The 27,964-nt window shown below is 40.8% G+C and overlaps 1 protein-coding gene across 2 annotated transcripts; it reads left to right on the top strand.

The window, feature by feature from the left end:
- Positions 1-248: 248 nt before the first annotated feature.
- On the top strand, positions 249-27,964 carry LOC119784846 (interleukin-6 receptor subunit beta). 2 transcript variants are annotated; one of them, XM_038287097.1, is made up of 15 exons: positions 249-475; positions 1,819-1,920; positions 8,760-8,868; positions 8,945-9,072; positions 12,224-12,354; positions 14,994-15,147; positions 17,134-17,213; positions 17,598-17,799; positions 18,870-19,058; positions 24,083-24,181; positions 24,277-24,420; positions 25,544-25,669; positions 25,949-26,033; positions 26,382-26,463; positions 27,190-27,964. In XM_038287097.1, the coding sequence occupies exons 1-15, from the start codon at positions 403-405 to the stop codon at positions 27,700-27,702; spliced, it is 2,217 nt and encodes a 738-aa protein (XP_038143025.1). In that variant the 5' UTR covers positions 249-402; the 3' UTR covers positions 27,703-27,964. The 2 variants fall into 2 exon arrangements, with proteins under 2 accessions (XP_038143025.1, XP_038143026.1); XM_038287098.1 differs by lacking the exon at positions 249-475 and adding an exon at positions 1,342-1,733.

The raw sequence follows: 27,964 nt of genomic DNA on the forward strand, positions 1-27,964 counted from the left end.
CTCAGTCAGACCCAGACCTCCTGTTGCCTCATGCCTCCTCAGTCCTGGACCTCCTGCTGCCTCATGCCTCCTCAGTCCTGGACCTCCTGCTGCCTCATGCCTCCTCAGTCAGACCCAGACCTCCTGTTGCCTCATGCCTCCTCAGTCCTGGACCTCCCGTTGCGTCATGCCTCCTCAGTCCTGGACCTCCTGCTGCCTCATGTCTCCTCAGTCAGACCCAGACCTCCTGTTGCCTCATGCCTCCTCAGCAGGAAGTGAGCACATGGGTGTGGTGACGTGGTGAGGCCATCACTTCTACAGAATTGCAGTCATTTTCTCAGCAGTTTCAGCCTGAGGAGCTTCAGGTGAGACCCGCCTCCTCTAGCAGGCCGAAGCTCCTCTGTCTCCTGGTAGCAGCTCCAAATGGATCTCTCCTCTCTGAGGCTCCCGCTGGCCCTCTGGGCCCTGATGAGCCGCCAGGCTGTGTTTTCTCTCGGTGAGTTCAGCAATAAATTCCTCCTCAGAACATTCTTTTTTTACCTTCATCTAAAGAAGATTAAACATAGAAAACTGATCCAGATCCTTTAAAGTTGCAGGTTTCTTGATCTTTGCTAATTTTCCACATTTTTAATTGATTATTGAAAGTTCAGTAGAATGAGAGTCCATCTGTCTTAGAGGGTCCAACATGTGGCTCGGGGGCCACCAGTGGCCCGTTGGACCTTCTAGAATGGGTCTCAGTGATAAAGAACAAAAGTTTTACATCAAATGCAGGTTTAAAGCATTTAAAAAAATCCCTGCATTGATTTTTTTCTACAGAACAAAACTAAAAGTAACAGAAATAGTTTTCCTCTCATTATGATGGAAACTTTGAGTCTTTTTAACCTTAATTTTCCTTAAACATAAACTCTGCTGTTTGAAAAACGTTCTTAAAGGAAAGCTGTTTTTATCTTAAATCATTTTATTTTTTTTTCACTGCCTTTAATTTAACTTTTGCTGTTTTTATTTCTCTTTTAGTCTTTTTACACGTACTAGTTTTAGGGCGGCAATGAACGATTATTTTGCAAATCGATTCATAATTGGATAGCAAAGGTTCTTTAAAGAAGGCTTTAAATAAATTAAAGGAGGAGTTCTGGATTGACAGATAAAAACCTTTTTTTTTCTTAAATGCAAAATGTTTATACATTTTTTTTTTACAATTTTTGTATAATTCCTGCTCTAAGAGGGTGAATCTGTCTGCTAAATGCATGTTTTAGAGTCTCTATACTCCAGTTAACGATTAATTGATGATTATTTTCATTAATCAATTAAACACAATTGATCAGATTCATTGTTTCAGCTAGTTTAATACTGAACAGGAGATTCTCCTGGAACATTTGGTAAAGGAAATAACATCATAATATAAATAATATGGTGGTTTATAAAATGTGCTCATTCTTAAACAAGTTCCAGAATCATCAGCGGCTCTAAGGGTTTTATTTAGCAGGACTGACGGATCATGAAGCTCCCAGACCAGATCTGACCCCTGGTCCAAACAGGTTCATCATCAAAACGACGATCAGCGGACCGACAACAGAGTGGAGCTTCAACGGTCCAGTCAAAGTCCTGTGCTGGGACTCTTAAAAAAGCTGTGCAGAAACAAATGTCTGCAAAACTCAAGTGATGCAACATCGAAACAGAAGAGTCGGGTCTAAGTTTCCCACAATGATGCAGACAGGAAACTGATAAAGTTAGTTAGAAAACCACTGATGGAGCAGGTGAAGGTGGTGCTGCCAGCTCTCAGCTTTCTGTCTCATCATATTAAAGAAGACTAACAGACATGTTTGTGTTCTTATCTCACAGAAATAACAGTGGAGGAATCTGAGCTGAAACTATGCGAGTCAAAACGTATGTGTGTCACCAACCTGGAAGACTGCAATGGCCCACCTGCCTCCTCTCCACAGAGTGAGACCTGAGTCCTAAACTTATTTAAAACATCACATTTAACAGGAAGATGCAGGATAGTATGCAGCGGGTCATCCTGCTGAGCTGTCTGACACCTGGACCTCCAGCCACCAGGAGGCGCCGCTTTACTACAGCAACATCTAAAAAAATATAAATGCTGAGAAAAATGTAAAAATAATCCTGATTTTAGAAAGTTAAACTCATATATTATATGGATTCAATAAACATAAATATGACTGCTCTGGAGTTTATATCAACGGATTTACATTAATATCACCCACAGATCATTACATATTACTAATATTTTTTAATGTATTATTTTATAGTATTTTATTAAAATCTAGAAGTGATGCCTTTTTAAATAATGTTTAATTGCTCCACTATGAATTAACCACATAGCATTTAAATAAAACAAGTTTCGTTTCTTCAGAAAAGGAATCAGTCGATCACTTAAGTGCAGATTTACCTGCTTAAAAAGAAAAACAGCAAAGAAAATGATCAATGGATCATTATTTATACCTAAAACTAATACATTTGTGGTGATTTAATTAATTTAATGAATTTAATGACTAGCGTTAATCAGGAAAACAATAAAAAAACAATTTTCATCACGATCACTGAGTCTGGGAGCGGCCATTTTTGCCCAAATATAGTAACCCCTCCCTCCTGCCATCTTCCAGCAGTGACGTCACGGTGCGGTAAGCCTAGCGCCATTCTCCCCGCTTTCCAAGCTAAATCAATGGGAACTACTAGACACATCTGCAATCAACAACAATTATTGAAGATTTCCAGAGGACTTCACCATTGAAATTCACCAGAGCTATAGTGAAACTGACAACGCCCACGTGCATGGCAGCTGGATGCTGGAATACATCGGGTAAAAGTGAAAAAAAAGAGTTATTCCACCTTTCTGATTCCTGATCATTTGAACATTTAACCCTTAATTTCCCTGATCCAAATTTCAAGGCAAGAAAACCTCTTCTTTTTGTAACTTTGTATCGTCCACCAGGTCCTTACTCTGAATTTTTAGATGAGTTTTCAGAGTTCCTTTCCGATTTGGTATTAAATACTGACAGGGTCATCATAGTGGGAGATTTTAACATCCATGCTGACATTGAAGGCGATAGCTTAAGAGCAGCCTTTAATGCTATCTTAGACACTGTTGGCTTTGTTCAAAATGTGAATAGTCCCACGCATTCTCATCTTCATACTTTGGATCTTGTGCTGACATACGGCATAGAATGTGAAGAAATAACAGTATTTCCTCACAACCCTGTCCTCTCTGACCACTTTCCAATAACCTTCAGGATTACTTTAACAGAGTTCTCCTCCCCCAAAAGAAGGTTCAATTTTAGTAGATCTTTATCAGATAGTGCAGTTAAAAATTTTAAAGAATCTGCTTCACTTTCTCTCTGCTCTGTGTCACTGAGCAGTGCTGCAGAGTGCAAAAGCTTAGCTTATTCCCCTTCACAGGTTGATGATTTTGTTGATGGGGTTGCTAGTTCTCTGCGTATTGCCTTAGACAACGCAGCTCCTTCGAAAATGAAAACCGTTAAAAATAGAAAGCTTGCTCCTTGGTTTAATGCAGAGCTGCGTACTTTGAAGCAAAATGCTAGGAAACTGGAGAGAAAATATCGCTCCACAGGCCTGCGAGAGTCCTTCCTAGTCTGGAAAAATGGTTTACTGCTGTATAAGAGGACCCTTTGTAAAGCAAGAGCAGCATACTTCTCCTCATTAATAGAGGAGAATAAGAATAATCCTAGATTTCTTTTTAATACAGTTGCCAAACTCACCCAGAGCCATAGCTCTGTTGAACCGTCCATTCCACCTGCTCTTAGCAGCAATGATTTTATGGGATTCTTTATAAATAAGATTGATCTTATTAAAAATAAGATCATAAGCACTCCTCTATCCGCGATTGTACCTGAGGTAGTCATGGAATCTGAACCGGGTTTAGACTGCTTTGATCCAGTTGAACTCTCTGAATTAGCAAAATTATTGTCTTCATCTAAGCCTTCAACTTGTATGTTGGATCCAGTTCCAACCAGGTTATTTAAGGAGGTATTCCCTTAGATCTCCTCCTCCATTTTAGATGTGATTAATCTATCTCTGTTACAGGGATATGTACCTAAAGCTTTTAAGGTTGCTGTAATTAAACCTCTGCTTAAGAAACCGTCTCTTGACCCAGATGACTTGGTCAATTATAGACCTATATCCAATCTTCCTTTCTTATCCAAAATTCTTGAGAAAGTAGTTACCAAACAAGTTTGCGATCACTTACACCATAATGAACTTTTTGAAGAGTTTCAGTCTGGCTTTAGAGCTCATCATAGCACTGAAACAGCTCTGGTGAAAGTCACTAATGATATTCTCATGGCCTCAGATAATGGACTTGTATCTGTGCTCGTCCTGTTGGATCTTAGTGCTGCATTTGATACAGTTGACCATAATATTCTTTTAGAAAGACTTGAATATTTTGTTGGAATTAAAGGAACAGCACTAGACTGGTTTAAATCTTATCTATCTGATCGAATTCAGTTTGTTCATGTTAATGATAGATCTTCAACACGCTCAAAGGTTACCTGTGGAGTACCACAGGGATCAGTGCTAGGACCAATTCTCTTTACTTTATACATGCTCCCAATTGGTAGAATTATTAGACAGCATGGGATTAATTTCCACTGTTATGCTGATGATACCCAGCTATATCTGTCTATAAATCCAGATGAAGCTAACCCATTACATAGATTACAGACATGTCTTGAAGACATAAAAACCTGGATGACTCTTAACTTTCTGCTTCTGAATGCAGATAAAACAGAAGTTATAGTCTTTGGACCAGAGTCTCTGAAAAAGAAGCTGATTAGCCAGTCACTTCATTTGGATGGGATTAAACTGATTTCAGATAATAAAGTAAAAAATCTTGGTGTTATTTTTGATCAGGACCTGTCATTTAAATCCCATATCAAAGAGGTTTCTAGAATTTCCTTCTTTCATCTGAGGAACATTGCAAAAATTAGAAATATCCTGTCCAGGGGTGATGCTGAGAAACTAGTCCATGCATTTGTTACTTCAAGGCTGGACTATTGTAATTCTTTACTATCAGGAAGTCCACAAACTGTAGTTAAAAGCCTTCAGCTGATCCAAAATGCTGCAGCCAGGGTTCTGATGAAAATTAAAAAGAGAGATCATATCTCGCCTATCCTGGCTTCTCTTCATTGGCTTCCTGTTAAATCAAGAATAGAATTTAAAATCCTCCTTCTCACATATAAAGCCTTAAATGGCCAAGCACCATCTTATATCAGAGATCTGATTGTTCCTTATGTTCCTAACAGAGCACTTCGCTCTCAATCTGCAGGTTTACTAGTGGTTCCTAGAATTTCTAAAAGTAGAATGGGAGGCAGATCTTTTAGTTATCAGGCTCCTCTCCTGTGGAACCAACTACCAGTTTTAGTCCGTGAGGCAGACACCCTGTCTACTTTTAAGGCTAGGCTTAAAACTTTCCTTTTTGATAAAGCTTATAGTTAGGGTGGCTCAGGTTATCCTGAGCTATCTCTATAGTTATGCTGCTATAGGCTTAGACTTTTGGAGGACATAGGGACCCCCATTTCATCATTCTGCTTCATTCTCTCTCTGTTCTCCTATTCTGCAGAATCTGTTAGTTCAATCTCTAACCTTCTGCTCTCTCTGCTTTTCCTCAGAGTAGCTTTGCCTCGTCTGTTCCTGTTTGGCTGTGACGTCATCCTGGAAAGAAACATCAGCTGTGCTGCTTCCATCAACACCCTTGTTTATAGATGTTGGAGATCGGCCTGTTTTCCAGTGTGGTCCTGTTTCTCTGGCCGTGACTGAGTGGATGTGCTCTCTTCGTCCTCTGGCATGGGAGCTGCCTTGGAGCTCGTCTGCCTGGCTGTGTGTTTCCTGGACGGGGCCGCCTTTTACAGCTGCTTTTTGTGTCTCTGCTTCTGTCTCCTTGAACCCCAGTGGGCCTCAGCAGATGGCCGCTCACACTGAGCCTGGTTCTGCTGGAGGTTTCTTCCTGTTAAAAGGGAGTTTTTCCTCTCCACTGTCGCTACAAGCATGCTTAGTGTGGGGGATTGTATTTGAGTCAATGAGTCAATGCAATCAACTGGTTTTCCTTAGATAGAAAACTTTGTATCAATTTGACTGTATGATCTGGTTGAACTGTAAAGTGCCTTGAGATGACATGTGTTGTGAATTTGGCGCTATATAAATAAACTGAACTGAACTGAACTGATCCTCCACGGACGGGTTGGTCGTTGGATCGCCAACTTGAAGAGGGAGGATTTGCCATCGAACTTCTGGCCAGAGAAAAAACCCGTAATATGTAGCCAACATTTGGAAGAAGAATGTTTTCAAGATGACTTGGATAATAGCGCGTTGTGACAAACACCAGATACAGCACTGGGACTTGATCAACAGCCGATACCACACCGTGACGTCACTAACCAGTAGGTGGCAGTAGTGTTCTTTGACAAACATGGATGCCTCCAGTAAAGTACATTCACATGAAAATTACTCTGAATTAAAAACACTGAACATTTATTGAACAGGATGGAATCATTTCAGATTTAAAGAACTTTCAGTGAATTCTGAATATGAGCGACTTTTCCTTTAATGATTACCACCAGAAGGTAAAAAATGCTACAAGATCTGACATAATTAGGAGATTCAAAGTCCTAATTTCAACTTTAAATTTCCTTATGTCTCATAAATGTTACTTTCTATTTCATATTGAAAATTTATGTCTCATAATTGTAATTTAGAATTTCATAATTATGACTTATTTAAATTTTTCTTGAACTTATCCTAAAATGACTGTGCGGGCTGCAAACGGCCCCTGAGCCACAGTTTGGCCCCCCTGCTTGGCCCAAACCGACTCAGAGATCAGTCATATGGAAGCTGTCTGCTCAAAGTGCAAAAAGTTGGGTGGAAGGAAAAACTTTGGCACATCAGGAGATTCCTATGGAAGAGGATTAGGGACACAAAAAAATAAAAAAGTTAAATGATTTTTAAATGTTATTTCAATATAAATATCAATAATTATTGTCATATTTTTCTGAAATAAAATGTAAAAATCAGTGAACTTTTTTATTTTTCCAGTGGCCCTAATCCTCTTCCGTAGATCCCTGCAGCTTTTCCAGGAATATTCCATGATATATGAGCTTCACTTTCCATTAATGCACCAGGAATTAATATTTATTGTTAAAGATATTGATGCTTTGTGTTTTTATAAACGCTTTACTTCCCAAAGTTAAGAGGCTCTCCATCTGCAGCATCTGCGCTTTCTTCACTTAAAACTGCTGGATGATGTAACATTTAGACATTAATTAACATTTTCCTCAACAAGCGGCTCATAGATGTGTGTGCAGGTGGAGCAGTGGTTAGCATCTATAAAGGCCTTAGACCTGAGTGAAGTTGGCCCCCCCACCTTCTTCAAATCAGACAAAATTAGTGTCAAACTTTCGTGCGACATTTGTGCAGCAAAAATTTTCGTTTGTGCCACTATCGTTTTAAAGATATAAAGAAATATTTCTAGAGGTCATCAAAGGTCAACCAGCCCCTCCCACCTTCTTCAAATCAGACGAAATGGGTGTCAATTAACTCAGCTGCGTTTGTGCAGCAAAAATTGTCGTTTGTGCTGCTTTGGATTTGAAGATATTAATGAAAATGTAAAGTTCAAAAGGTCAACCACCCCCCCCACCTTCTTCAAATTAGACAAAATTAGTGTCAAACGTTTGTACAGCAAAAATTTTTGATTGTGCCGCTTTCATTTTAAAGATATAGAGAAATATTTCTAGAGGTCATCAAATCTTCTTCAAATCTTCAAACCCAAAGCAGCACAAACGAAATTTTTTGCTGCACAAACGGAGCTGAGTTAATTGACACCTATTTAATTCAATTTAATTCAATTCAGTTTATTTATATAGCGCCAAATTCACAACACATGTCATCTCAAGGCACTTTCCAGTTCACCAGATCATCCAGTCAAATTGATACAAAGTTTTCTATCTAAGGAAAACCAGTTGATTGCATTGACTCATTGACTCTTCAGCAATCCCTCACACTAAGCATGCTTGTAGCAACAGTGGAGAGGAAAAACTCCCTTTTAACAGGAAGAAACCTCCAGCAGAACCAGGCTCAGTGTGAGCGGCCATCTGCTGAGGCCCACTGGGGTTCAAGGAGACAGAAGCAGAGATACAAAAAGCAGCTGTAAAAGGCGGCCCCATCCAGGAAACACACAGCCAGGCAGACGAGCTCCAAGGCAGCTCCCATGTCAGAGGATGAAGAGAGCACATCCAGTTAGTCACGGTCAGAGAAACAGGACCACACTGGAAAACAGGCCAATCTCCAACATCTATAAACAAGGGTGTTGATGGAATGGTATTTCGTCTGATTTGAAGAAGGTGGGGGGGCTGGTTGACCTTTGATGACCTCTAGAAATATTTCTTTATATCTTTAAAATGATAGCGGCACGAAGGAAAATTTTTGCTGCACAAACGTTTGACACTAATTTTGTCTGATTTGAAGAAGGTGGGGGGGCCAACTTCACTCAGGTAGGCCTTAGTCCTCGATGCGGGTGAACCGGGTTCGAATCTGGCCTGTGGTCCTTTCCCGCATGCCCCCCCCTCTCTCATACCACTAGTGCCGTCAAAACTCAAATAAAATGAATAAATGTGCAGGCAGGAAGTGGATCCACAGGCCGACCGTACAGCAGACACCTTTCTGTGGAACACTTCCTTCCATAAAGGCCTTCAGTGAAAGAATTAAAGTGTGAGACGCTGAACCTAAATGGAGTTTTTTTTTTCTCCTTTCTGCAGAGAGTCTGAACATGTCCTGCCTTTACCAGATAAGTCCAGACGAAACCAGATCTGTGACCTGCAGCTGGAGCGATGAGCCTGGAGCTGAGGCCTCTCTGCAACTGAGCAGGTCAGTCTGCTCCTCACTGGAATCCCTTTAACGTCTGCTCCAGCCTCGGCTAACGTCTGTCTGTCCTCTCTCTCAGATCGGAAGAAATATATTCCTGTATTTTTAACCCGTTATCCAAATTCAACGTGACCGCCAGGATAAAGAGCTTACGGACTGGGGAGGTGGTTTGGTCTCAGCCTCAGCCGCTGGTTCTGTTTAAAATAGGTAAAACACCAACACCCTTCCTCTGGTTTTAAATCAGCGCCTCCAGCATGTTTAGAGCCAAAGCTTTGCGTCCGTATCATATGAAAAAACTGGAAAATCTCAGTTGTGTCTGCAGCAAAGCAGATAAAGAATCAAACAGCAGATAAACCTCACATCTCAAAGCCACATCTGTTCTCTGCACTTCAGACATGTTTCCTAACCTTAGCAGAGCTTTCAGCTGAGCGCTCCAGTCATGCTACTACAACACTGAAAAAACAATCTAGAAAAAGGTCAAACGTTTCTTAAAGTAAGAGTATTTACCCTTATTTTGGGTAGGTAAATGAGAACGTTTGCCCATGGAATGGGTATTTTAACTTTTTTTTTCGCCATATTGTTCCACTTGTTCATGTATATAAATTGCTTTATTACAATTATGCAGGGAGTTTTTGGACATTGCAATGTAAGTAGAACAGAGAAAAAAGGAGAAAAGATGAAAGAAAGAGAAGATAAAAGGGAGATAATGATAAAACATGTTCAGTCTGCTTCATCACCTGCAAAGAGATGGAAAAAGAACAGCACAACCAACGGATATAAGAGATACAATAAAGAAACACCTAGATACTATCGCTGAAGTATAAGTGGTAGCTGAAGATCAGAATATGGGCTTTCTGTATGGAAGTGAATCTCTGAGTACCTGGAACCAAGCACCTGTAGTTGATTGTGAGGGTGAACTTGTGCATGTAAAGTTTAGGAAAGGAAATATGCTCAATAGTGGTTATGGAGAGCCGAAGAGGTTCTCCACAACTCCCTTTGAACAGGAAGAAACCTCCAGCAGAACCAGGCTCAGTGTGAGCGGCCATCTGCTGAGGCCCACTGGGGTTCAAGGAGACAGAAGCAGACATAGAAAAAGAAGCATAGATACAAAAGGCAACTGTCAACCAGCTCCACAGGCGGCCCCGTCAAGGAAACACACAGCCAGGCAGACGAGCTCCGAGCCAGCTCCCATGTCAGAGGATGAAGAGAGCACAGAGTGGGAGAATAGAGATAGAATGAAGCAGAATGATGAAAAAGGGGTCCCTATGTCCTCCAGCAGTCTAAGCCTATAGCAGCAGAACTATAGAGATAGCTCAGGATAACCTGAGCCACTCTAACTAGAAGCTTTATCAAAAAGGAAAGTTTTAAGCCTAGCCTTAAAAGTTAGGCTTTTAAGGGTAGAGTTAAATAAGATAATGACTTAAGATTAAAAATCTTAAGTCATTATCTTATTTGTGTTTTTACAGCTGATAAAAACTCTCCATGATACAAGACAGTGCTTCTCTTCATTTTGGTAGATGTGATGGAAGTTAAGTTTTTAAACATATTTAATGGACAAAAATGAGGATAAATTAATAAAGATAAGCAATAATGAAATAAAAACATTTCTTTCTTTTGAAAAATAAAATGCAATGGTTCTTATTTTCTTTTTGTAGACCTCTAATGTGTTTGTAAGGTAAACCTGAAAGCCTTAAGAATTTAGAAATTTGTGTTGGTTTAATTAATCCTAAAATCCAATGGGGGGATTATTAAACTTGACTGAGCAATAATTATTTAACTTGTGAGGAAAACGCACTAAAACTGGGACTAAATCAGGAGGATAAACTAGAGCAAGGAGTAAAGCTTACTAAAAAGAACACTAGATGCAGAGAAAATGAAAAGGTGGGCTGGTGCAAAAATACTGACTGGATACGAACCGCGCATGTCCTTGTGTTTTAGCAGTGCTAACACACTAAGGTTGTGTTGAAAGCACGGCCTGGATTGTTATCATTATGGCGCTTTTATATACACTCACCGGCCACTTTATTAGGTACACCTGTCCAACTGCTCGTTAACACTTCATTTCTAAGCAGCCAATCACATGGCGGCAACTCAGTGCATTTAGGCATGTAGACAATCTCCTGCAGTTCAAAGCGAGCATCAGTATGGGGAAGAAAGGTGATTTGAGTGACTTTGAACGTGGCATGATTGTTGGTGCCAGAAGGGCTGGTCTGAGTATTTCAGAAACTGCTGATCTACTGGGATTTTCACGCACAACCATCTCTAGGGTTTACAGAGAATGGTCCGAAAAAGAAAAAACATCCAGTGAGCGGCAGTTCTGTGGGCGGAAATGCCTTGTTGATGCCAGAGGTCAGAGGAGAATGGCCAGACTGGTTGGAGCTGATAGAAGGGCAACAGTGACTCAAATAACCACCCGTTACAACCAAGGTGGGCAGAAGAGCATCTCTGAACGCACAGTACGTCGAACTTTGAGGCAGATGGGCTACAGCAGCAGAAGACCACACCGGGTGCCACTCCTTTCAGCTAAGAACAGGAAACTGAGGCTACAATTTGCACAAGCTCATGGAAATTGGACAATAGAAGATTGGAAAAACGTTGCCTGCTCTGATGAGTCTGGATTTCTGCTGCGACATTCGGATGGTAGGGTCAGAATTTGGCGTCTACAACATGAAAGCATGGATCCATCCTGCCTTGTATCAACGGTTCAGGCTGGTGGTGGTGGTGTCATGGTGTGGGGAATATTTTCCTGGCACTCTTTGGGCCCCTTGGTACCAATTGAGCATCGTTGCAACGCCACAGCCTACCTGAGTATTGTTGCTGACCATGTCCATCCCTTTATGACCACAATGTACCCAACTTCTGATGGCTACTTTCAGCAGGATAATGCGCCATAAACTAAGAAAATAAAGTCTAAGGAAGTTTTCATCCAGAATAGTAGAAAAATGATCCTTTAATAGAGTAGAGCAGTAAAGCTTCTGGCCTTCACATGTTTTCCTGCATTACTTTTAGTTTATACTTTAAGTAGTTTTAAAAATGGTACTTTTAGACTTTTACTGGAGTAAAAAGCTAAAGTTGATCCTCTAACTTCTACAAAAGTATTTTTTAACATAGGCTTCATACTGGAGGAATAAACATCAATACTTTTAACATTCAAAAAGTTAGATGTACACATGGATCAGCTCCGTCTGGCTGTGTTTTCTTGTTTTAATGCTTATTTAGTGAACGTCTTTGCATGTCGGCTGAATATGCTCTCATGTTTTGATCTTTTCCTCCTACAACCATGAAGAGAAAACTTGCCGTTTGTTCTCTGTGGCTCCTGATGAAGCTGACGGATGAAATCCTTCCTCTGTCTCTGCAGCCAAATATCCTCCGCCTGCTGTCACCCTCATTCATCAAACTGATGACTCGCTTGTTGTGTCGTGGAAAAGCAGGGATAAAGGCACCTACCGACTTCGTTACAAAAGCAGGGACTCTTCCACCTGGACTGAGGTTGGCATCTAGATCAATTAGCACCAGGTCTCCCCTTTTTTAAGATGCTGGACTAAAAGACATGATGGTTTAGGGTAGGCATCCCCAAAGTCAGTCCTAGGGGGCCGCTGTCCTGCAGGTTTTAGAGGTTTCCCTGCTCCACCTCAGCTGATTTTAATTGAAAGCTGATTAACAGGCTTGTGCTGGACTGTAATCATCATTTAGAAACCTCTAAAACCTTCAGGACAGCGGCCCTCCAGGAGAAATTTGGGGATTCCTGGTTTAGGGACTTCAACCTGTAAAAGTTGGACGAACTTAAAACTGATCAACTGATCAAACACAGATTTTAGGTTAGAAAACAGGATGAACAGAAACCATTTCAGTGTTTTTGCTGCCATGAGTTTTATTTATTAACGCTTTCAGTGCTGAAATATCTTTTTAACTCTATTCTGTGACTTTCTTGGCAAACACTGGAGGTAAGGAATGAGTGGAGCAGGAAGAAACTAAATTAGGGATGCACGATATAATCGGCCGCCTATCGGTATCGGCCTTAAAGCTGAATATCGGACATCGGCCACCCCACCGATATTTAACCCGATATTTGATCAGCTTCTGAGTTTCTAAAGTCGAAAAAAAAAAATACTACTTCTTCTTCTTCCTCAAAAACTTCTTTTTTACAGAATTAAAAACTTCATATGCTGATATATTGCCATTTAAAAACACCATATCATTCTCTTTTACTAATGAAATATTGCTATATGTCATCGTTATGCTACGAAATCCCCCGAAAATTCACCAAATGTTGCCATATTTTTATATGTTGATATATTGACGCGGTATCGATCTATTTTACTAACAAAATCTCACAAGAATTTGCAAAATATCACGAGAGTTTGTAACAGAACGATGAAATTTCACCAGATTTTGAAAGTAAAATAGATCGATACCGCGTTTTTAAAAATCTATTTGATATCAGCATATGAAAATATATTTGTGTATATTATTTTTCAAAGGGTCAGAAATGGATAACAAAACTGCTATTTTCAATGACTACTTATTTTTGTCCAGCTTTAACATCGGTATCGATATCGGTTATCGGCTACATGAGTTTTAAAATATCGGCATATCGGCCAAAATCCCAATATCGTGCATCCCTAAACTAAATGAATCCCCACTGGTGCCTGGAAGAGCAAAGGCAGCAGGGTGGGACCTACTGACAGGGCTGCTAAAGGGACCTCTTTCTGGTTTTACGGGTCCTTCAGCTCATCAAAACCCCAAATTCCTATCTCAAAAGATTAGCATATTTCATCCGACCAATAAAAGAAAAGTGTTCTTAATACAAAAAAGTCAAACTTCAAATAATTCTGTACAGTTATGCACTCAATACTTGGTGGCGAATCCTTTTGTAGAAATGACTGCTCTAATGCGGCATGGAGGCTATCAGGCTGCGGCACTGCTGAGGTGTTATGGAGGCCCACGATGCTTCCATAGCCGCCTTTAGCACATCCACAGTGTTGGGTCTTGCGTCTCTCAACTTTCTCTTCACAATATCCCACAGATTCTCTATGGGGTTCAGGTCAGGAGAGTTGGCAGGTCAAAGGAGCCCAGTGATACCATGGTCAGTAAACCAGTTACCAGTGGTTTTGGCTCTGTGAGCAGCTGCCAGGTGGTGCTGAAAAATGAAATCTTCATCTCCATAAAGCTTTTCAGCAGATGGAAGCATGAAGTGCTCCATAATCTCCTGATAGCTGCATTGACCCTGTCCTGGATAAAACCCAGTGGACCAACACCAGCTGACATGGCGCCCCAGACCATCACTGACTGAGGCTACTGACTCTGGACTTCTGGCATTCTGGCATTTCCTTCTCCCCAGTCTTCCTCCAGACTCTGGCTCCTTGATTTCCAAATGACCTGCAGAACTGAGCTACAGTCCAATACTGCTTCTCTGTAGGTCAGGCGCCTCTGCTGCTGTTTCTGGTTCAAAGGTGGCCTGACCTGGGGAATGCGGCACCTGTAGCCCATTTCCTGCACACGCCTGTGCACAGTGGCTCTGGATGTTTCTATCCAGACTCAGTCCACTGCGTCCGCAGGTCCCCCAAGGTCTGGAATCGAACCTTCTCCACAATCTTCCTCAGGGTCCGCTCACCTCTTCTGGCTGTGCAGCGTGTTCTGCCACTTTTTCCTTCCCACTGAGGCGCCTTGATGAAGCAGCACTCTGGGAACAGTCTATTGGTTCAGAAATCTCTTTCTGTCTCATTTCCTCTTGCTTGAGGGGGTCAACGATGGCCTTCTGGACAGCAGTCAGGTCCCAGTCTGACCCATGATTGGGGTTCTGAGTGATGAACCAGGCTGGGAGTGTTAAGGGCCTCAGGAATGTTTAGCAGGTGTTTAGAGTTAATTTGTTGATTCAGATGATCAGGTGCATAGCTCCTTTAGAGACCTTTATCATGATATGCTAATTTTGTGAGATAGACTTTTGGGTTTTCATGAGCTGTAAGTCAAAATCATCCGTATTAAGACAATAAAAGACCTGAAATATTTCAGTTAGTGTGCAATGAATCTAAAATATATGAATGTTCAAATTTTATCATTACATTATGGAAAATAAGGAACTTTATCACAAACTTTATCACAATATGCTAATATATGCTGTATTTTAGGTTTCAGATCAAATTCCTGCAAAGGAAGTTCAGAACTACACAATCAAAAACCTGCTGCCATTCATGGTGTACAAAGTTTCTATGGCCTACCATCGAGGATACGGCCTCTGGAGTGACTGGAGCTCAGAGGCAACCGGACGAACGCTGGATAGAGGTAAAACTTCCCAAGCTCACAGATTTAAAAGGGAACCTTCACCAGATCTGTGACCCTGAAGCCACTGCTGGTTTATCAGGACGCTAAAAAATGATGGTGGCTCTTTAACAACTTTTAAAACATGTATTTTAAACAAAAACGTAAGAAAATGGGATTCCAGGTCGCTTTAGTCTGAATGCTGTTGTAGGAAAAAGTTATTCAACTATACAGTACAGTTATATAAATATACCGTAAATGTATTCACTCAGTCGATACTTTATTCTTTGCAAAATAAAAGGAGAAGAAGACATCAACAGCCGTCACAGCATGATGTTTCTGGACTAGACAGCGTTTCTCTCACTAATTAAAACCCTGCAGAACGGCTGTGAAGTTCTCTACATATTGTTGAAAATAGCACATAATGGTATGAAATAATCCCTTAGAAATAGTCTAGCTTCTTATAAGAACCATCATTTTTATCCCAAACATTCCCTAATAGGATAAACAACCCATCTCCCTTATACCCCTTTCCTACTGGCTGAAAAACCTGTTTAAACCCAGTAAAAAATCAGCTTTTAGTGGCGGTGGGAACATCTCACTGATGCGTGTCTATCCTGGTCAAATGACTCGGCAAGCGACCCGCGCTAAAACCACCTCGGAACGGCATGCTGTGGGAACGGGTTGACCCGCTAATTTACGTGATAGCACTGAATGCATCGTAGATGTCAACACACCGCGCCAGTCGCCTCTGATCTAACAATCAGAATCAACTCTGTTTACATTTGATAAACACGGACAGATAATGGAGAGAAACAATAAAGCACACTGACTACGCCACGACTTCCTTACATGTTGCTGTCCATTGTCTACTTCCCTGATTTCTGTCATCATCAACTCTAACCCAGCGTAATGGAGTCACCAGACACGCAGCTGTGGGGGCTGCCAGCGTGGGGTTAGACCAGCTTTTATTGCCAGTGGGAAGGTAGCTAAATGTCGATTGTTTGCGGGTCGACCCATGTTTGAAAAACGGGCGTTAACCTGCTATTTTCAGTGGGAAAGACGCTATAGACATCTTGTTGCCTTGCAGCTCTGAGGCCTGAATGAATGAAACTCAACACTCATAAATCATTGTATGTAAAAGGGAATTAATAGCTGCTGTTGTGAATAACTGTTAAATTCAGTACCAAGCATGCTGGGATACGACACTATCTGGGTTGCAGGGCAGAGAAGAGAGGTCTCACATCTGTTTTATGAGTAAAACTGCATCCCCTTCTCAGTGATCATCTTAAGGTGAGAGATGAACGTCTCAATGTCCAACATTATCATCATGGTTAATGGCACAACAATGCTGTTGCATGATGGTGATGTAATCAGCCTGTTGTGTACCACCAGAGATTCTGAAGTATGATCATATCTGAACAACGTAACCCTAAACACGTCAGCAGCACAGCAGAGGACCGCTAACCCCAAACCAAAGCTCTGCACCAAGATCTTTATCACTTTGTTCCAAAACATGAAGCAGACTTTAGAGCTTCTTTATATTTCTGTTGCCATAGAGATGGATTGATCTCCACTTAGGTGCAGAAGTTTAGGAGGAATCCCAGACAAGCCCCCAAGAAATTCTCCATCCAGCGGTTGCTGTGAAGAGGAAAATATTCTGGCGACAGCTGACAACCACAAAGATCAACACATCTGAATAGATAATGAAGATAAACAGTCTATTGTTGGTTTGTTCTAGAAGCAAACAATCGCAGATGTGCCTGAAAGCTGAGAGAAGCTGCACATGTTGCTCCTTACAGGATATATTTATTGTTGCACAGAGACAAAAATTTGTTCAAACATGATTTAGTTTTGGAGATTTATATTGTTTTAATGTAAAATCCAGTTGTTTCATGTTTTATTTCATTCCCTCTGTTCTTCTGCACAGTTTTAAATGAAAACTATTTTTTACTTCCTGTCAAATAAATGATGCTTGTTGATGTAATCCGCTAACCTTATTTTTCCCAGTGCCTTCCAAGCCTGCAGGGATATGTTACAGAGTGAAGAGAGAAGCAGTGAGGCTGACCGGGCTTCAACTTATCTGGATGGTAAAATATGCCAAATAATTCATCCTATACAAATCAATAAAAGACATCTATGGGTTCATTTCAGCAAGGGACATGACTGATAATTAATAATAATTAAGTCCCTTCTGGGAATTTAATTGTTTTTCTTAATGCCTGTTGGAAAAATACAATGGCTATAATTTATTTACATCGTGTGTGAAGCTGCACATTTATCTAATGCAAAAACAACTAATATATAGTAGCTCAGAAAATCTGCTCTATGTTATATTATTTTATTGCATTATAAAATTTAAATGATTAAAAACAAAGGAAACAAAATGCATTTCATTAAAAAAAGTAGAAATGATGTTAAACATGGAGACGTTCCCCTGAAGAAGGCCGTTCTTCGTCCTCTTTGTGCTTTAGGCCTCTGATCCTGGGGAGGCTGAGGGTCGGGTCCTCGGGTATAATGTTAGCATTAATTCAGTGAAACAGGATCAGAACGGGACTGAGATGATGGCGCTTCCAGTGGAGAAGGAGGGGAACTACAGCGTCGCTGTTCAGGCCTTCAACACTGCTGGATTTGGACCCGCAGCGCTGCTTCAAATCAACACACAAGCTCAGAACCGTAAGTAGTTCAGTGATTGGCTCCTGAAGCTCAAACCCTGAAATTATGGCTTTTAGTTTCAGTGGCCAACCCAAGATTTTTAGTAGCCCTATCTGCCCCCCCAAAACATTGTGATGGTTCCCTGATCGATTCATTTCACAGTAAAATAAACACAAACCATAATTTTTCAGACCAAAGCAAAACTTTTGACCTTTATCCTTTTAATCTCCACCATCGGCTCGTCATCAGCTGTTCCTCCAGTTTCACCAGATCCTGGGTGAGTTGCAGGTTCTTATCAGAGGAGGGATTGAAAGTTCAAGACGGGACCAGATGTGTCTTACTGTCGCATTCTCTCTGCTTGGATTGAGGCTAATCTTTCTCATCTGGGCAGGCCTGGAGGCTGCGGCCTGGAGGCTGCGGCTTGAAGGCTCCGAACTGGAGGCTCCGACCTGGAGGCTCCGACCTGGAGGCTGCGGCTTGGAGGCTCCGACCTGGAGGCTCAGACCTGGAGGCTCGGACCTGGAGGCTGCGGCTTGGAGGCTCCGGCCTGGAGGCTCCGGCCTGGAGGCTCCGACCTGAAGGCTCCGGCCTGAAGGCTCCGGCCTGGAGGCTGTGGCCTGGAGGCTGTGGCCTGGAGGCTCCGACCTGGAGGCTCCGGCCTGGAGGCTCCGGCCTGGAGGCTCCGGCCTGGAGGCTGCGGCCTGGAGGCTGCGGCCTGGAGGCTCCGGCCTGGAGGCTCCGGCCTGGAGGCTCCGGCCTGGAGGCTCCGACCTGGAGGCTCCGACCTGGAGGCTGCGGCCTGGAGGCTCCGGCCTGGAGGCTCCGACCTGGAGGCTCCGACCTGGAGGCTCCGGCCTGGAGGCTCCGACCTGGAGGCTCCGGCCTGAGCTGATCACTGAGGCTGAACAAAGAGGAGATTCTATAAATATCCAACAGAAAACCAATCAGATTGTTTTTTTTTTTATTTGAATGCTGTGGACATTGATAAACATTAAAGCTTATCGTTTGTTTTTATAAACCTTCAAATGTCATTTTTGCCCTCTGCCTAAACTAAACGTGTCCGCTTCAGAGATTTCATATTCCTCCTGCAGCTCTGCTCTCGGTGAGGAATCTCAGCATTTACAGCCGTATTCCAGAACGGAAGGAGCTGCAGGTCCAGTGGACGTCTCCCTCCGCCCCGCTCTGCAGCCATGTTGCTGTTCAGTGGCACTCAGAGCAGAATCCGTCCACCACACGAAGCATCCTAGTCGACTGTAACAGCTCTTCTGCTGTTATTCGAGGTTTGTTTAATCTGTATTTATAAAGACCTGAATACAGAATAATCAGCATAGACCTACGCAAACAGAAGCAGCTCATCTCCTCAACAAACCAAACTAATATGATCAGTTCCTCCTAATGAACATTTAAATGTGGACTTTTTGCAAAAAAAAATGAACAGAATAAAGCAGTTTGGAGCTTCAAAGCTACAAATACCAACCGACCAGTCACCAAGTTTCTACAGACAAACAAGGAATCTGACCTCAGATATGTTCTAAGAATAAACATATAAAAATGAAATAAATAGATATCTACACGTGGACTTTTAAAGATGAAAAGACATGTTTGGATTGATTCAAAGGGGATTCATTAGTCTCTGTGGTTTAAGCGTCCATCAGAGACCGATAGCGCCGAGCTGAGGGTTAAATCCACGCAGTTATGTCCAGGATGTGTGGGATCTGCAGACGGCTGCTTCTGTTTCTTTAAGCTGGACCAGAACCAGTCATTAGTGAGGGAGGGGGGGGGGGTCCATCTCTCTTCCTGCTAAAACACTTTTCTTCTCTGCTCCCTGATTGCTTGCTTTTACTCCTAACTTCTTATCTTGGCCAAAACTAGAAAATAGTCCGTCTGGAACTGCTTCATAACAGGGATTATTATTGTGTTGTCTAAGTTAACGCCCACTAATCAGCACAGGATGCCTCCTGTCACCATGGAGGACAAACCTTAACGGGAAATGTCTGTTCTGGAGATGAAAATCTCCAGAAGTGAATGTGGAGGTTAGTCCTGATCACAGCGATAATCCAACTCATATGGAGACGACCAAGAGGCTGTGGTTAATATGGGGAACAGTGATGATTCAGCTCCACTGTGACCACAGAGCAACAGACAGCTCAGTGACTCAGCTGGCAAATAAAACACTGATAATAAACGGCCAGTTTTAGAAAAACACCCACAAACATTCATGAAGACGAGTCACTGGAAGATCTCAGCACTTAAATCCCTCAGAATGGCCTGAATAGCAGAATAATCCTCCTGTTTCCCCTTAAGAGGAGAATTAGGGCAGAGGGTTGCTGTTACACCAGGAATGGCATCCTATTCCTTTAATGGGATCCTATTCCTTTAATGGGATCCTATTCCTTTAATGGGATCCTATTCCTTTAATGGGATCACATTCCTTTAATGGGATCATATTCCTTTAATGGGATCACATTCCTTTAATGGGATTGCATTCCTTTAATGGGATCCTATTCCTTTAATGGCATCCTATTCCTTTAATGGGATCCTATTCCTTTAATGGGATCCTATTCCTTTAATGGGATCCTATTCCTTTAATGGGATCCTATTCCTTTAATGGGATCCTATTCCTTTAATGGGATCACATTCCTTTAATGGGATCCTATTCCTTTAATGGGATCCTATTCCTTTAATGGGATCACATTCCTTTAATGGGATCATATTCCTTTAATGGGATCACATTCCTTTAATGGGATCGCATTCCTTTAATGGGATCCTATTCCTTTAATGGGATCATATTCCTTTAATGGGATCACATTCCTTTAATGGGATCGCATTCCTTTAATGGGATCCTATTCCTTTAATGGGATCCTATTCCTTTAATGGGATCGCATTCCTTTAATGGGATCCTATTCCTTTAATGGGATCCTATTCCTTTAATGGGATCATATTCCTTTAATGGGATCGCATTCCTTTAATGGGATCCTATTCCTTTAATGGGATCCTATTCCTTTAATGGGATCACATTCCTTTAATGGGATCACATTCCTTTAATGGGATCATATTCCTTTAATGGGATCACATTCCTTTAATGGGATCATATTCCTTTAATGGGATCACATTCCTTTAATGGGATCATATTCCTTTAATGGGATCACATTCCTTTAATTGGATCATATTCCTTTAATGGGGTCTCATTCCTTTAATGGGATCATATTCCTTTAATGGAATCACATTCCTTTAATGGGATCTCATTCATTTAATGGGATCTAATTCCTTTAATGGGATCTAATTCCTTTAATGGAATCACATTCCTTTAATGGGATCACATTCCTTTAATGGGATCACATTCCTTTAATGGGATCTAATTCCTTTAATGGGATCATATTCCTTTAATGGGATCACATTCCTTTAATGGGATCTCATTCCTTTAATGGGATCTCATTCCTTTAATGGGATCACATTCCTTTAATTGGATCACATTCCTTTAATGGGATCTCATTCCTTTAATGGGATCACATTCCTTTAATGGGATCACATTCCTTTAATGGGATCACATTCCTTTAATGGGATCCTATTCCTTTAATGGGATCACATTCCTTTAATGGGATCACATTCCTTTAATGGGATCATATTCCTTTAATGGGATCCTATTCCTTTAATGGGATCTCATTCCTTTAATGGGATCACATTCCTTTAATTGGATCACATTCCTTTAATGGGATCTCATTCCTTTAATGGGATCACATTCCTTTAATGGGATCTCATTCCTTTAATGGGATCACATTCCTTTAATGGGATCACATTCCTTTAATGGGATCACATTTCTTTAATGGGATCCTATTCCTTTAATGGGATCACATTCCTTTAATGGGATCACATTCCTTTAATGGGATCCTATTCCTTTAATGGGATCATATTCCTTTAATGGGATCACATTCCTTTAATGGGATCGCATTCCTTTAATGGGATCCTATTCCTTTAATGGGATCATATTCCTTTAATGGGATCACATTCCTTTAATGGGATCGCATTCCTTTAATGGGATCCTATTCCTTTAATGGGATCCTATTCCTTTAATGGGATCGCATTCCTTTAATGGGATCCTATTCCTTTAATGGGATCCTATTCCTTTAATGGGATGATATTCCTTTAATGGGATCGCATTCCTTTAATGGGATCCTATTCCTTTAATGGGATCCTATTCCTTTAATGGGATCACATTCCTTTAATGGGATCACATTCCTTTAATGGGATCATATTCCTTTAATGGGATCACATTCCTTTAATGGGATCATATTCCTTTAATGGGATCACATTCCTTTAATGGGATCATATTCCTTTAATGGGATCACATTCCTTTAATTGGATCATATTCCTTTAATGGGGTCTCATTCCTTTAATGGGATCATATTCCTTTAATAGAATCACATTCCTTTAATGGGATCTCATTCATTTAATGGGATCTAATTCCTTTAATGGGATCTAATTCCTTTAATGGAATCACATTCCTTTAATGGGATCACATTCCTTTAATGGGATCACATTCCTTTAATGGGATCTAATTCCTTTAATGGGATCATATTCCTTTAATGGGATCACATTCCTTTAATGGGATCTCATTCCTTTAATGGGATCTCATTCCTTTAATGGGATCACATTCCTTTAATTGGATCACATTCCTTTAATGGGATCTCATTCCTTTAATGGGATCACATTCCTTTAATGGGATCACATTCCTTTAATGGGATCACATTCCTTTAATGGGATCACATTCCTTTAATGGGATCACATTCCTTTAATGGGATCATATTCCTTTAATGGGATCCTATTCCTTTAATGGGATCTCATTCCTTTAATGGGATCACATTCCTTTAATTGGATCACATTCCTTTAATGGGATCTCATTCCTTTAATGGGATCACATTCCTTTAATGGGATCACATTCCTTTAATGGGATCCTATTCCTTTAATGGGATCCTATTCCTTTAATGGGATCTCATTCCTTTAATGGGATCACATTCCTTTAATGGGATCATATTCCTTTAATGGGATCCTATTCCTTTAATGGGATCTCATTCCTTTAATGGGATCTCATTCCTTTAACGGGATCACATTCCTTTAATGGGATCATATTCCTTTAATGGGATCACATTCCTTTAATGGGATCATATTCCTTTAATGGAATCACATTCCTTTAATGGGATCTCATTCATTTAATGGGATCTAATTCCTTTAATGGGATATCATTCCTTTAATGGGATCTCATTCCTTTAATGGGATCATATTCCTTTAATGGGATCTCATTCCTTTAATGGGATCTCATTCCTTTAATGGGATCTCATTCCTTTAATGGGATCATATTCCTTTAATGGGATCTCATTCCTTTAATGGGATCATATTGCTTTAATGGGATCTCATTCCTTTAATGGGATCATATTCCTTTAATGGGATCACATTCTTTTAATGGGATCACATTCCTATGCAGGTCATATTCATTCCGTAAAAGTAAAAAAAAAACAATCCACTGGACTTGGTTTCCAAGATTTGAAGACGTTTCGCTTCCCCTCCAGGAAGTTTTCTCAATTTAAATGTCTGGATCCACAGTGAGTTTGAGGCTTTATTGAGAGAAGGCCTTGTATTGCTTGGAAACATGCAAATTGAAACCGACGAGTGGGTCGTTTGGTTCCAGAGTTAGCCTGTAATACCTGAAACCTGTCTATGAATGTTAAGGGTCGGTCGTTAAGGGGGTATTGTTTTGGTCCTCAAGAAATAATAATGAATGGAATGGATAAAAAAAATAGATGGTTCCAGAGGGGCGTGAAGGAAGCCATCTATGTTAAGAGAGAAAAAACAACTTTAAACAGAGGTGGTGGACTCAGATTCCAGCTTCCAAAAACATACAATTCAATCATAGACATGATCCCTTCCAGATATCACCAAACCCCCCATCCCATCACAGAGGAACAAAGCACCTACCCGCTCCAGCCGGTGAACAATACCTCCTTAACGACCAACCCTTAACAACCATAGACAGGTTTCAGGTATTACAGGCGAACAATCGAACCAAACGACCCGCTCGTCGGTTTCAATTTACATGTTTCCAAGCGATACAAGTCCTTGTCAATATAAAGACTCAAACTCACAGCAGATCCAGACATTTGAATTGAGAAAACTTCCTGAAGGGGAAGCAAAACGTCTTCAAATCTTGGACACCAAGTCCAGTGGATTGTTTTTTTAAACACTTTTATGGACTAAGTTGAGAAACGGATTCAGTTTTTCCAGTCTGAAAAGATTCTTGTTGTGTTTGCAGATCTTGATCCCGATGAGTTCTACCAGGTCAGCGTCTTCCCTGTCTACCAGCAGCAGTGCGGACCGCCTCAGTCCCTGGAAGCCAATCTGGAGCTCGGAGGTAAACATGTCTACAGAAACACGGAACAGCCTCCATTTACGGGTTTGTCTAAGGAAAGAGGAAGCTTAATCTTACTTTCTGCTGTTTTGTCTCAGCTCTGATGAAGCCCATTGACCTGAAGGTCGTCAGCGTCTCTAAGACCTCGGTGACCGTAATGTGGGAGTGGCAAAAGGCAAAAGCAGACGATGTGGCCGAATACAAAGTGATGCTGAGGAGAGACACTGACCAACAAGGACCAAGTCAGTTTGAATCTGAAACGAAGCAGATTTTAATTTATTTTTGAAGTCATTTCTATTGAATGCATTTCGATGTTCTACATCCATCAAAACCATTAGAACACAGTGAGCCAAACTAAGTTTACTACAGTCCATCAGTGAACTAGATGACAGCAATATTCTCAACATAGTATCCTAAATCACATAACCTCATAATACAGAGAAATCCCAATCAATTTAATCATATATATATATACATATATATACAGTATATATATGTATATATATACACGTATATATATATATATATATATATATACACGTATATATATGTATATATATATATATATATATATATATATATATATATATATATATATATATATATACGTATATATATATATATATATATATATATATATATATATACATATGTATCTATATATATATATATGTATATATATATACATATATATATACATATGTGTGTGTATATATGCGTATATATATGTATACATATATATACATGTGTACATATGTATATGTATATATGTATGCATATAAAGTGGGGAGAACAAGTATTTGATACACTGTTGATTTTTCAGGTTTTCTTGCAAAGCTTGTAGAAGACTGTAATTTTTATCATAGGTACTCTTCAACTGTGAGTGATGGAATCTAAAACAAAAATCCAGAAAAATACAATGTATGATTTTTAAATAATTAATTTCCATTTAATTGTGTGAAATCAGTATTTGATACACCAGAACAATGAAACTTAATATTTGGTACAGAAACCTTTGTTTGCAATTACAGAGATCAGACATTTCCTGTAGTTCTTGACCAGGTTTGCACACACTGCAGCAGGGATTTTGGCCCACTCCTCCATACAGATAAAGAAGAACTAACATGTCTGTGAGAGCCAAAATTCCTACTGGTTGATAGATGATCAAATACTTATATATATATATATACTTATATACTTATATATATATATATATATATATATATATATATATATATATATATATATATATATATATATATATATATATATATATATATATATATATATATATATATATATATATATATATATATATCCATTCCCATACACAGGCCTCCGGTTTGTGAATTTGGTGTTTTCTAGGTGTGTCTCTGTGGCCGGACCTACATCAGCACATCTTCTCCAGCCTGACTCCCAACACCGAGTATTCTCTCATCCTATCGGTTGATGGTGATCTCCGTGACATCACCACAGTAAAAACCCAGTTTGGTGAGAAGTTCAGCCTAGCAACCCAGATTAAAGCGATAGCAGCTTGTTCTGTTAAATCATCCAGAAAAACGATCCAACCAGAAAAATGAGCATCAGAGCAACTTCAGAGGAAACAATGTTTGGAGCAACAGTGGGTCAGCAAACAGAACCGGATCCGTTGATTAATCTGATGTCTGCAGCGCTGCCGTCATTTAAACAGAATTCTGCCAAACTGAGCAGAACCAGCATGATTCTCAGAGACGTTGATCCGTTTCATAGTTGGTTGTTTTTCTTCCTCAGATGAGGCTGCAGTGGTGGCGCCACTGGTTCCTCTGCTTCTGCTGATCATCTCTGCCATGATCTGCTTCCTCCTCTTCAGAACTCTGTGAGAACCTCCACCCCTCCCTCATTATTGATGTGAAGGTGTTGCTCTTCTGTCTTGTTTATTGTCCTGAAGTTGTCTGAAAGGTGCTCTAAAAGCATGATATAATTATAGATGCTTATCTGCTGAGGATTTACTGGGTTGTTCTTTTTATGATGGTTTTTATGTTGATGTTCTGTGCATCATCATCTGGTTCACAAGATGTTTCCTCAGCACTGAAATTAAAATATTTTTACTAAATCAAACATTGGTTTAGAAATGTTCAATAAAACAGAAAATCTTCCAAAAAGCGATGAAGTTTTCTCCTGCTGTCAGCAGGTTCTGATGTCTATAAATCACATTTCTATGCAGATACAATTTGTACTTCTTCCCCCCCATCTGCAACCCTAACAGAAGTATGGTGGGCCAGTGGCTGCTGAACCCAAACCGGGAGGTAAACTGGTTTTTATTCTCTGTCTAACTGGGAGGGAGGGAGGAAAGAAGGAAGGAAGGGAGGGAGGGAGGAAGGAAGGGTGGGAGGGAGAAAAGAAGGAAGGAAGGGAGGGAGGGAGGGAGGAAAGAAGGAAGGAAGGGAGGGAGGGAGGAAGGGAGGGAGGAAGGACGAAGGAAAGAAGGAAGGACGGAAGGAAGGAAGGGAGGACGAAGGAAGGAAGGAAGGGAGGAAGGAAGGAAGGAAGGAAGGGTTGGTGTTTGGTGGGTATGCAGGTAGGTTGTCCCTGCGACACTGCGCCCGTTGTTGGTTTCCTGGAGGCTGTTTCGTCCTCCAACGTGAGGAACAGTGGATCCTTAATCTGATCTAATCTCATACCTAATCTATAATATTTATCCTGAGCTGGTTCAGTGCTGCTATAGGCTTAGACTGCTGGAGGACATAGGGACCCCTTTTTCATCATTCTGCTTCATTCTATCTCTATTCTCCCACTCTGCAGAATCTGTTAGTTCAATCTCTAACGTTCTGCTCTCTCTGCTTTTTCTCATAGTAGCTTCATCTGGTCTGTTCCTGTTTGGCTGTGACTCCATCCTGGAGAGAAATATCAGCTGTGCTGCTGCCATCAACACCTTTGTTTCTAGATGTTGGAGCTTGGCCTGTTTTCCAGTGTAGTCCTGTTTCTCTGACTGTGAATAACTGGATGTGCTCTCTTCATCCTCTTTTCCTCAGAAATGTGCACAGAAGACGTTCCTGGATATCTCAGATTTTAAGGTGAAGGATTTTCTAGGAGACAGCCATCTTATCCTGGTAACCCCAGAGGAGCGGCTCTCATCATCAGAAGATCTGCGTGAGAAAACATCCCTGCAGTCCATGGGGAAACTCTCTGTCTTCACCTCGACTGACAAGCTGGACTTTACGGATGTTCCCGGGACCGATCCAACCACAGGACAAGGCTTCGACATCCAACCAATCAAACAGCAGCAGCTCGATTCACTTCAGTCAGTTTTCACATCAAAGGATGCAAACATCTGGTCTCCTCACAGAGAAGAAGCCATTTATCCAACGTCCCATCATGGCGGCCCCTTCCCAGTGTTCCCAATTGGCTCCTGGAGACAACTTGTATCAGAGAGTGAAGAGCTGGAAGGCTTCTTGGAAGTGGAGTATATCACCAACAACTGCTTCAGAGCAGAGTCCACAGCTGGAGAGGAAACCAGTGACATCTGCCCCAATACTGCCCCCTAGTGGATATAGAATCCATGACACACCAAACATAAAACCTATTTGGATCAATTATAAAAGATGACTAAAATAAAACACTTCATCCTGCAGAAATTAAAACATATTAAAATAATTAACTCTTCATTTTTTAGACCAGTTTTTAGAGACCAAACTTCTGTAACACTGGTTTTAACTTGTTAAAGCGAAAATAGTTCAGATAAATGTTTGAATTAAAGACTAAAATCCTTAATCTGAGGGATGCTAATGAACAAAGCTAAAATGGAAT

Source organism: Cyprinodon tularosa, unplaced genomic scaffold (genome assembly GCF_016077235.1).
Source record: "Cyprinodon tularosa strain WSP-4 unplaced genomic scaffold, ASM1607723v1 ctg235, whole genome shotgun sequence".
Taxonomy (NCBI): Eukaryota; Metazoa; Chordata; class Actinopteri; order Cyprinodontiformes; family Cyprinodontidae; genus Cyprinodon; species Cyprinodon tularosa.